The 12,023-nt window shown below is 39.8% G+C and overlaps 1 protein-coding gene across 6 annotated transcripts in view; it reads right to left on the minus strand.

The window, feature by feature from the left end:
* Nucleotides 1-421: 421 nt before the first annotated feature.
* ESRP2 (epithelial splicing regulatory protein 2) overlaps nucleotides 422-12,023 on the minus strand; it is a 39,651-nt gene continuing 28,049 nt past the window's right edge. For 3 of the 6 annotated variants that reach the window (XM_071567862.1, XM_071567861.1, XM_071567860.1), the window contains exons 14-17: nucleotides 11,775-11,970; nucleotides 10,582-10,759; nucleotides 3,379-3,490; nucleotides 422-510 (exon numbers count right to left, since the gene is read on the minus strand). In XM_071567862.1, the coding sequence (XP_071423963.1) occupies nucleotides 3,401-3,490; nucleotides 10,582-10,759; nucleotides 11,775-11,970 (464 nt within the window). In that variant the 3' untranslated portion in view covers nucleotides 422-510; nucleotides 3,379-3,400. Of the gene's footprint in view, nucleotides 511-3,378; nucleotides 3,491-4,977; nucleotides 5,053-8,341; nucleotides 8,376-8,535; nucleotides 8,619-10,581; nucleotides 10,760-11,774; nucleotides 11,971-12,023 lie in introns of those variants that run through there. The other 3 variants (XM_071567863.1, XR_011698900.1, XR_011698899.1) reach the window with 3 other exon arrangements.

A 12,023-nucleotide genomic window follows, 5' to 3' on the forward strand; every position in this document is an offset into this window, starting at 1 on the left:
TGCTTTCCACTTCAGATGCTACCAAGTTCCTCCCATGGCTGCGACAGCTGAAGTGCTATTAGACTGTCTTCACAATTAACTAGATGCCAGGAGTGGGTTTGCTTATTTTTACACAAGTACATTAGAAATTAAGTAAATTAACTGCATGATTTTTGGTTTCACTGTATCTTTGGCATCACAGGATACGCCGTTTTTCAAATTAAGTACAGGACATGTACCACTCTGCATTCCAACTTGTTAGGCTGAAAAGGCACATTTGCTGCTGCCTGTTGGCAAGGGAAGACTCCTTATTTTGCAAAAGGCACGGTGGCGGGTGCGACATTCTTTCCTCATGCCCCAAAGAGTGTTTAGTTAGACCAGGTACAATTCCACAGAGCAGCTGCCCAGGAGCTGTCCGCTCTTCTCAGCCACTGCTTTCTTAGCTAGATCCAGACTTGGAAAAGTCACCAATGCCTCACCACTGGGATGGCCACTAAAGTTGTAAAGCATGAGGATGGAATCTGCTTGGAGCTGCAATGGTACAAAAAGACAAGAGACAAAAGCTAGTAAGACCAGAGACCACACCTGGAAATGCAGTTTTTAGTGCTGTGCATCTGGTTCATTCCACTCCTCTGTTTGTGGTGAAAATACTCTGAGTGTTAGAATGGGAAGGAGGAGAAAGGATCAAAGATTGAAATAATTCAGCTTTTAGCTCAGCAAACAGCAGCAGCTCTTATTCTGCTGGTGTACTGAGTAGAATGATGAAGACATAATTCCATGAGAAAATGAAGCAATTGAGATTAAAGGTTGATAAGAAAATAAAGACTCGGATGTTAATAAAAGGTAAACGGAGTAAGAAAGTCTGAGCATTCAATGAATAATTCTTGTGCTATGTGGACTTCCGGCCAAGTGACAAAGGATACATACAAGGCTGTATACTTTGTATCACATGCAAAGTTTAAAAAACAAAACAAAACAGAAGCACACACACACACAAAATAAAGGCTGTATTGGGAGGATGAGCTCAACACAGGCATACAGTGCAAAAACAATATTTTAAGAAAAATGAAGTAAAATTTGGAGCAGTCCAAGTGAAATAAGTACTTACTGTGATTTTAACAAAAGAAAAATCTTTAAGAAAATCTTTAAGAAAAATTTTTAAGAAAAATCAGGGTAGCAGATGAGATTATTTAGTCATTGGTGTTGATTTACTTTGAAGGGCATTTGCCCTTGTAAAGTCTTTTCCAAATTGCTGAGTTCAAAGCAGACACCTGTCTGCCATGCTGTATCCCATCCATTTCCCAAAACACACAGGAAATACTTCCAAACTAAGTTTGGAACCCCTGTTTGCTGGATAGAACTGAATTTCAGTGAAGTTTCAAACCCAAAGGCTGAAGGATCAAAAGCTCATCATACAAGGTTAATTTGTTGGAGAAAACAGTGTCAGACAAAACCATGCTGGAAAACAAACCAGTTTTAGGAGCATTAACCTAAATCAAGTTAAGTTCACGTGACATATGTCCTCTTGACTTTATAAAAGGTTAAAATATTTAAGGGTTTCATTTTTGTAGAATGTGTGTGCCTGGTATACTGTAAGAAAGAGTTCGCAGGTATTGCCAAGAGCAGTTTCTGATCAGCTTTACATTCAAACAAATGAAAATAAAGCAAGTACATGTCAGAGCTTCACTCGCCCAAACACTGAGCAGGTAGATCAAATATTCTTAAGATGTAAGCAACAGTCCCCTTTAGAAACCAAAAGCATGCATGAGACAGTTAGCACAGGCTCTGCATTATTCCTTCTCAGATAACTAAAGTTAGACAAGAAAGAGCATGCAGACAGAAATTCAAATACAAATAAAAACCCTCATGTCTAAAGCCCACTTCAAGTTTGGTTTATTTCAAAATAACACTGTGCTCAAAGAGAAAGCTGAACACAGCTTGGCTTGAGCCACAAATCTGAGCTAAAAGACACTCTGCTCTAAACCAGCTCTTTGCTGTTAATCCATATGGGATCAAGTCATTTACCATCAGTCCAGAATAGAAATTTAATATTGCAATTCAGTCAGCTAAAAGCCCACATGGAACACAGTTAGACCTCTGAGCACAAAGGAGAGCTTTAAAAACATAGTTTATTGGAGCAATACCAGTGTAGGGATCTGGAAATTCATGTTATAAGAGTTGCATAGAAAGCTAGCAGAGAAGTTTGCACATTCCGCAAGCAACATAATTTAAAAAGTTAAATAAACCCCTTTAGTTTCATTTTAATACACACTAGTTTAAAGTTTTTACTCATATTGATTTAGAGATAGAAATAGATTTTCTTTATGTACATATGTGTTTTAAAATTAGATTCAGATTCATAGAAATCTTTTTTTGGAATTTTTTTATTTGTTGCTCTAGACGGAGTGGTGTATAAAACTACTTTGAACCACTTAGAACTCAGGATGAGCTATTCCATTAATTAGTCAAAGACTTTTTCCATGTCATACATAGTAGAAACCTACTGCTGCTCTGGTTTCCCAGTTAATCACCAGACCATCAGCCTCTACTCTATCTGCCTTCCAGCAGATCCATGGGAATCCAGGCAATTTGAAAACAATTGAGTTGATGGTGGGTATGTGACAGTACCTTTGTCTATGAAGGTAATTGTCTCAAGGCACAGTATTTAGTTGCTGTATTTGTACTGAAAGTTTGTTATGGGTTTTCTCCTTAAGGAGAAAAAAATGTACTGATTAATCAGTAGCATTTTGTGTGGAATACAAAATACCAGTACTGGGACATGATGTACTCCACAGAGACCACAACAAAACTTCTATAAGAATTATGTGATAGTGCCAAAAATGCAGGCAAGTTTACTGTTAGCAACTCTAGTTAATTGCATCAGAAAGTCACTATACCCAAAAAAATCTCTCCTAAAAAAATAATGTAATAGTTCACATTGTATTAGGGAGATCAAGAAACAGAGCTATTAATCTCTGGCCTGTTATATGATACAGAAAAGTCAAAGTCAGAGGTCTGGGTTTTTTTGCCCACACCTTTGTGTGCGCTTTGTGGCAATAGCAAGAAAAAAAATCATCTTCTATCACTCTACTAAAAGTAAAATATTGGACTGAAAGCTTTACATGAGGAACAAGCACTAATAAACCCTTCTGGAAGTTTAACACACCATCTGAGCAGAATCAGGCAATCACACACTACCTCTACCACTGCTGTCCCAACTACAGATCACAATGGGCCCATTTCCTCGGGTTAGTTGATTTTTTAAGCAGAAAGACTAATGTAAGAATCCCAATGCAAGCTAAAGAGGGGGAAAGCCACACAGCAAAAGTCTCTGCCACCAAGCCCTTTCTTCCCTTCCCGTTCACCTCCGGAGACACAGGTTCTGCCATCATATCTTACCTTCTTCAGAAGTTACCAAGAGTTACAAACAGACCCACTCTTTCGGTGCTTGTAACACACTCCTGGCTTGCTCGCTCAGCTGAATGAGGCCATTGTAGTCATCGGGCGCGTACTACAGTACAATGTGACATGGGACAGTCAGCACAGAAGGAACAGGCTGGCACAGCAAGCCACGCACAGAGCATTTGCAACCACAATTAAGAGCATCAGCTATAATAACTGGCAGGAGACAGTGAATTTGACAGATGAGATCTTTATGCAAGATTAAAAAAAATCAACTGTATTACTGGTTGTAGGAATAGATATGAAGTAAATGCTTGTGGGGAACATTCTACTGTGTACTTGAACTGGTTCTTATCTAAGAAGGGAAATAGCTCAGACCATGAAGTGCTTCTTTTTTTCCTTCTACTCATGAGAGGGCAGCATCAGGTAACCAAACTCTTAAGTTTGCATGAGCATTATCATGCCTGCAGTAAAGGCTCTCCCTGGGGCAGATGGGCATCTCCCAGCCTGTGGACTGAAGTGGGGTTAATATAAGCTCTAATTCAGCTCTTTTATACACTCCTGGAATTAAACTGCAGCTTCTCTAGGGTAGAGTGATCAGCACTTTAGCTGCATGTAATACTTGCACTACACAGACTCCACCAATGCAATTAAAGAAAATCAATGTCCTGGCATGAATGCACTTACAAGATAGAATTGATACTAGTATAGAATATTTCTACATAGGGAAAAGAAATAAACTATACAGTGTAAATGCATCATGATAGATCTGTAGAAGTAGTATGTTAAAATAAAAAGTGACTGTACAGTACAGTCACACCAACAAAATTAAAACAAACAACTCACAAGTGAATCAGATCTAAGAATTACTTGAGGTCCTGAATATGAACAGTGGTCACTCATACTACTGGCCTGATACAAATATGAAATATTTAGTCAGATAATACATCTTGGGGAATATGATACATTGTTTTTATCTCATAATCTTTCCTAATTATATATCCTGGAAAGGGACTGACTACTCTTGCATGTGCTGCAAAGACTGCGGGAGTGGCTCCAGAAGACAAAGTGTGTAGCATAACCCAAGTTAGAGAATATCCTTTTGGTGGCAAGAAGAATTTCCTGCCCCACAGTTTTGCACTAACAGTTTAGATGATTGCCAAATGTACACAATGTGGAGGTACTGTGCTGCCCACCTGGGATATTTGCACAACACAAAGTCTCCTGCCAGCTTAGGGAGAAAAAGGTATTATATTTGGGCATACAGGACACATTGTATCCATCCAAAGGGAAGTTGAACAGAAAAAAACCAACCAACACATTACACACCTTCCACAGAGAACAATAACCAAGAGCCCAGAGAGCATAAAAGAAAAGAACCTCCCAGAATTTTTACTACTGAATTCTAGCCACCTTCACATCTAGACCCATGCCATTAAGTAAAAGACAAATATAAGAAGTATTTTCTAGATAGTCTCTGCCAGGGCAACCAGACCGTGCAAATATTAAGATTATCAGTTCCCAGACCTGCCCTTGAAACAAATCTACAAAATGTAAGTTTACTCTTTGGAAGGAATGTCTCAAGATAGTACATACTTTAGATTATCAGTAGATGTACAGTAGTCAAAGATCTACAGTCTCTTGTGAGGGACAGTATTTCAAAGGTCACACCTGAAAGGCAATATACAATGTGGAAAACATGAAAGTGGGAGAACTATCCTGGACAGAAAGTCAAAGTTGTCAGAGCTTAGGCTCAGACCTAAAGAAAGAAGGAAAATAAAATCATCAAAAGACCAGCAACAGAAGGAGCTTCTAATCACAAGGACAGGTAAGAGACTGCAGTCAATTAAAACACAAGCTGTGGAACTGTAAATTCTTCAAATGGAATGAAAACTACCCTGAGTACATGATGGTAAATACTTCTGATTCTGTCTGCATTTCAGAACCCATAAGAACAAAACAAAAACATCCAACCACATGGGACAAAGCCAATGGTAAAGTGGTTAAATAAAGAGGTAGCACACTACACTTTTCCCTTGTACATTTTTTTAATTCTTCAGTGATGGAAATATGGGACTGTTCTTATCCTCTCACAGACTGCACAGATTTATCCAGGTCACTAACCAGTAAATCATTGATTTCCATTTCATTTTTGCAGTTCCTACAGCAAACATTCAAAGCTCAGTCTAAAAACAGCACATACAAAGCAATGGGGGGGGGGGAACCCTGCTCAAAAAAAAAACAAACCCAAACCCAAAAAAACTGGGAAGTATATTTAGATATACTTCAACTGGGAACAAACAGGACCAAATAAAAGGAAGATATCACAGGCAAAACGGCCACTTCCTGGATAGCAGCTGCAATTCCAGCCTAAACTACTTTATCACAGAACAGTTCCCAAAGGGAACTCTCAGATTTCAGAAAAAAAGCCCAGATAGACTGTCTGGAACCCAGAATCAGACCTGATGGCTAGGTAACTGCAACCTTTAGCAGAAGAACCAGCAGAAATACCCTAGGCTGGCTTTGCCCCTGGAGTACATCCACTGGACTGTGAGTGCTGATGTTCACCAGCAACCACCCCAGTGCTCTGTGGAAGAGACACCACCTGAAGGTTTTGTGTATCAGAGACTGAAGAGGTACAGCCAGTCCCCAAAAATACAGCTTCAAGATGGTGCTACTTTAGTCTCTGGCTTTAAGTGTGGGAGGCAACAACGGAAACCGGAATCACTAATTTAGGAGTCCCAGTCTCACAGATGGTTTCCCCACATAGGCAACACTTCCAGGTGGAAGATAAATTTAAGAATAAATCAAAACAAAGAGTGTGTTCTATTCTGAGTGCATGGGGTGAGCATATAACAGTGACTGTATAGCCAGGTGAAAATCCCAGTAAGTGGGAATTCCTCTCTCACATCCCCATTCCCTTCCCCAGTCAGAAGGTGCTGGGACTGGGACTGGCACACAGATGACAGGGTGTCCCTCTCAGACTGCAGAGAGTCAGATTTCAGAAGGAACCCACAGGAAACAGAATACTTCTTTGTTTAAGCATGCATTTCAGAGAAAAAATGTAATCCCTAAAAAGTCAGTAACAATGCAGTCTGCTGTCCTGGTCCAAGAGAGAAATGCTGTTAATGCCTCTGGAATCTGGCCATGCCTCCACTTCCCTCTGCTGCCTTATTGCTGCTTTAAGTACAAGTCATCCTTGTCCCCTCCACTGACAAGCCCAGAATTCTGTGTCTCTAAAGACTTGGAGGATTAATATACTGCAAAAGCTCTGCTGAGCAGCAGACAAAAGGCACCTAAGCCCTGTACAGGTTTAAACAGCAGTATTTCTTTTAAGCTTCTCTTATATGAAAACATGTACACCAAAGTCCCTGCATTTCCATCCTAGTCTTTTTCAGCAACTTCAGGAGGCTTTAAATAAAGTTCATTGTGTTCATGGGCCCTAAATCTCAGTCAGATCTAGTTTATTTTTGTTACTACCATACTTAAAACTTACCTAAATAACAAGTCTGCTTTCTAAGAACTAATCCGCGGGGTCCTTTTCAGGCAGGCATGAGTTCACATTCATGCCAACCTCCAAGAAACTGGGCAAGTGCTCCTACATGCCCACTGAATCCCAGCCAGGAGCACAGCTGGGAACTCACTTTTGGTCAGCTAAGACCAGGGGCACAGTTAAACTGCATCTGCTTATACATTAACCTAACAGTTCTTGTCACGATACCAACTCTGCCAGTATTTGCATTCTCATAGAAAAACAAACAAAAGAGTCAGTATTTGGAGACTGAAAATACTTCTCATTGATTCATTTACTAGATAAATAGTAAAATCCATAGAGGATTTAGCCACTAAATAAAGCAAAATAAAAATACTTCAGGGAAAAATTTTGTTCTGATATGCACCAACTTCACATAAATCCATGGCAACTTCTACCCCTGTTTCTCCCTTATTTACTTGAGTTCTCTCACTGCTTCTACAACTAATGGCCCAAAGTAACACCGAGGAGAATTGTTGCATTTAATTACTATTTTTGTGCCACTTCTTCTAGCAGATGTTTTAGCACTCATCAAAAGGAAATACTCTCACCCCATTTTCATATAAATTCCACGGTGAGGTTTTTGTTGTTGTTTTGGTTATTTGGGGTTTTGTTGTTTTTTCAGTCTGGTTTTGGTTGGTTTGGGTTTTGTTGTTGTTTTCTTAGATATCCTTTAGCTTTGTATCCAGTATACAACTGGACTCAAAGCAATGGCCCTGTTGCATTACAGTACAACTAAAAAGCAGTTTAACAGGAATTACTGAATCAGAGAGTACTAATATTAGCTCTTTTGAAGATTACAGTACACTACAATATTATACAGAAAGGTAATGAGGGAAATTACCATCTCCAAGATCTACTATGAAAATTCTTCATAAGTTTTTCCATTGTTTACTAACAGTTACAATAAACACATGCAAGCTGGAAGGAATTTTCAACAATAAAAACAAGAAAGCAGAACTGCAAGAAGAAATAAAGCTGCTGAAATGCTAAACAAGATGCTAATACTGATAAAATTAAATCAAAATTAAAATGCTGATCTGCAGACTTTTACAGTATTTGTTATTAGAAGCATGTACTGATGTTGAGACCAGCTTGTTGAAGGCCATGATAAGCAAAGTCTGTCTCTGAAGAGGCAGGTCTGGTATGAAAGGTGCTCTCACTGAAGTAGCAACATGTGCATACATGCAAAGTTCAGAGCCCACAAAGACTGAAGGAAGAAAATCAGAAGAGAATAAAGCAAGAACTAAAACTGAAACCCTGTTCCTTTCACACAAGGACATACAAAGACAAAAATCACCCTTCAATCTCAGCATCTCCGATCTGGTTCCCAGAATACCAACACTGAAGCCCACTGAATACCAACATCAATTAGTTATACAGAGATTAAAACCATGCCCAAACCACTGATGATTATTAGGGGCTCACTTTATGAACGAGCAGAAGCATCATGTAATAAATCCTTGGGCAGCAGCAGAAAATGAAAAAATAATGTGAGGAAAGGGAAGGAAAAAAGAAAAAAAATATTAGTTATGGCTCCAGAGACATAGTTTTGTCCCATTACAGTAAGTCACCACCTCTTTTTCCCCTAAAGGAATGAGCAAGTATAAAACTAGCATTACCACATGCGGGATTCCAAGAACAATTCAAAAGAATTCCTTGGCTCCTTTATAAGATTTTGAACCCGATCTCATTTGGGCAACATCTTCAAAAGAAATCAAAGAGGTGACCAATTTAATAACAGTAACTGGTGATGGCAGGAGATTGCAGCAGCAGAATATAGTTTTGACCTCGTGGCAAAATTTCTATTCATTGAATCATTTAATTGTGCAATACAAACACCATGAACTGCTCTCCAAATGCAGAAAGAAGTAAAAGGGTAAACTGAGCAGCAGACACAAAGTCCAGATTCACTAAACTAATGATTTAGTGGGAAATAGAGCACTAAAGATTGTCACTGACCAGTTCCATGCACAGACAGGTTCAGGCCACATTTTCCAAAGGTGCACTTACACTTCTAGATGAATTTCAATTTAGAAAAGAGGCTTCCCCATATAAGGTTATAATACACCCACCATCTATCCACCAAAACCCCCAGACAGGAGAAAAAAACTGAAAGGCAAAATATCAGTGGCTACACAGCAAGATAAATGATTATTACCGTTTGTCTGGAAATCACGAAAGCCACAAAATAATTGAACATGGTTTGAACTCTAGAAATATCTGTTGAAGAAAAAGCCTCCAAATTTAGTTTCTTTTAATGTTTGTCAAAATTCATCATACTTTTTATGTGGTTATCTTCAAATTTTTCCACCAAAAAACTGAGTATGCCAAACTGCTTTCAAACATAAATGGAACATTTGATAAAAAGATACAACAGGTTGAGCACTGCATCTTCCAAATACTCAAAACTTGGAACATACACATTTAAGGATCTCTTATCAGTCTACATTCACATAATCAGCAGACATCTGGCTCTACAAATTAAAGCTCATTGCTCTTTAAGAATTTCTAGGTTAAAAGAAAAGAAAAAAAAAAGAATAGTAAAATACCACACCTGAGTGTTTCATAATAACTGCTGCTATGCATTAAAAGCAGTTCCCCTGCATCCTGTGCTTCAGCACTGTCACTGTTACCCAACTTACAGAATGTTGAAGGACAAACATGTAAAAACTGTCACCTTTTCACACAAATCACTTGCAGTGGTTTGAGACCCACACAGAGAATTTTATGTCAGGGCTGTTGAGTAGCACCTGAAAGGGCAGAGTTGGCAGTTGTGCAAGTGCTGTTATGACCCACAGAAGTTAAAGTCTGACTGGAATATACCATTTCCAATTATCTCTCCTTTTAACAAACTTATGATGGCAAAACATGGATATAGATACAATATCCTCTGAGATGAAAGGCAGAAGACATGGCCCATTCCATGAATTCATGTAAGTGCTGTTGGAAAAAAAATGGTTGTACTTGGTGCTTTTTTTTTAACTTATCAAGAAGATAAGGTTCTATATGTTTGCTCACTGAGAGCAGTCAATCAGTCCATACTGACTGAAATTACCTACAGCATGTAGAATATTTGCTATCAGTACTAATAATGTGGAGAATATAACTTTCCTTTAATTTGCAATGTAATGCAATTTTAATGGAAAATGTTTCTGTCTGTGACCAAAATAATCAGTACTTGAAAGAGTTTCTGACAGAGGTATCTGTATTTCTCTCTTTGCAGGTGAGTCACCACACCCAGCTCACAGCCCTCTGTACTAAGGTTTGCTCTCAGCAGACTTTAGCCCTTCAGTCTGAAGGACAAACACTGACCCTGCTATAGCTCCCACCAAGAAAGTGGCCAGGACAGAAACCTTTCGGCGGCCCCACCGTCCTCTGGAAGCCCCTTCACAGCCCCACTCACACGGGGGCTCTGAGCTTTCTTCTCTTCAAACTCAAACCCTCAACGTAGACACTAAATCACTGCTTTCTAATCAGGATATGTTTATTATATAAGAAATAAGGCAAATAGTCTGCTACACTTCAGTCTGTCAGGTAAATACAAAACATGGAGCTTGCACACACTTTTGGCAGTTTCCAAAAGCACTCACTTGCTCAGTTTGATCTCCACTGATCAATACTCAGAGGTCCAAATAGCATCGTAAGCACAGGCACTGCATACTAACCTGGTAACCCTGGAAGAAACTGAGTATCTCCTTCATTCCTGTGTTATATGGCAAGCCCTGCATCCGGACTAACGCTCCAGGTTGGGGCAGAATCGGAGTGTGGGTGGCAGTGGCAGCAGCAGCTACAGCTCCTGGAGGAGCTGCAAGGTACCCCACTGTGGTGGGAGATACTGGAGGACTGAAAGAGAAAGAGGGAGCAAAATTGTTATGAAAAAAATTGATAACTGTTTCTAGTACTTGGAATAGGCAAAGATGAAACTGAAAATTTAAGTTTCAAACTACACCCAACTACCACAGAAAAACAAACAGTGATGGGGATTGTTTTGGGGACTTTCTTCATTTCTCTTCAGCATCTGATAATCTATTTTTGGAGAAGGGACAGAAAGGAAAATAGCTAACATTTGTAGTTAAAGATATAAGGAGTGCAATCTGTTATTTCAATGGGGAGGAGAAAAAAAGCAGCTGCAAATGATTTTTAAGGTAGTTAAAAGCTAAGGAAAAAAGGGATGGGTGTGCCACAGTATGAAAAGCAGGCAAATGCCCAATCTGGCATTTCTGAGCCACAAAACAGTCATTAATTAGCACCTTCATCTCTGGTCAGGGCCCATCTAGGTACTCAAGATAGTAAGTGTCACAAGCCTAGGAACTATCAATGGACAAGCTATCTCCATGGACCCAAGTACCAGCCTTCAGTGACTTATGCTGATACCATCTGTGGGAAGAGAAAAAGGCGGAGATCTGCTTTCCTTTCACTTGTAAAAGTGTTCTTTGGTCTCAGTGATATACTGAAATCAAACCTAGTACACATGTATGATGAGCCTTTCAGTATGGAAACAGTACTGTAAGTAAAAGAACAAACTCAGAGATGAGTGTGCAGAGGCATTTATTGATATGGCTTTCTCCTGGTCAGGAGACAGAACTGCCTTGATGACATTGCCCCAGTGCCAAAAAACCCTGTTAAACATTAGACCAACCTTATCCTGAGATTCCAACAGAAGCTACAGAAAAGCCAAACTTCATTAGAAGGCCACAGACAATCAGTTGTCTGTGCTGCTGTCTCTGTTGCTGAACATCAAGTTCCCAGGATAGCCGGCCCCAGAAACACAAATTTAAGAGCTGTTCACAGGTGACCACACAGTTGCCTGCTCCACTGAGATGAAAGGTCAAGAGAAGCAGTTAAATCTTGGGGTTACCTGGGATAGTAAGCTGTGTAATTCATATAAAGCTGGGCAGCCTGAGCTGGGTAGTAGGTGACAGCTGGAGGAGCAGCTGCGGAGGCCTGGGGAGTCCTGGTGGTTGGCAAGAGAGCTTGTGGCTGGTACAGCGCTGCTGCCTCTGCTGGGATCACTGCTGCTGCCTGGAAAGCAGCATAGGCTGGTGGAGAGAGACCTGAAACCAAACCAGGACACAGCAACAAAAACTTAGAATGGAGGTCTCTAGGA

Source organism: Pithys albifrons, chromosome 12, assembly GCF_047495875.1.
Source record: "Pithys albifrons albifrons isolate INPA30051 chromosome 12, PitAlb_v1, whole genome shotgun sequence".
NCBI classification, from domain to species: Eukaryota; Metazoa; Chordata; class Aves; order Passeriformes; family Thamnophilidae; genus Pithys; species Pithys albifrons.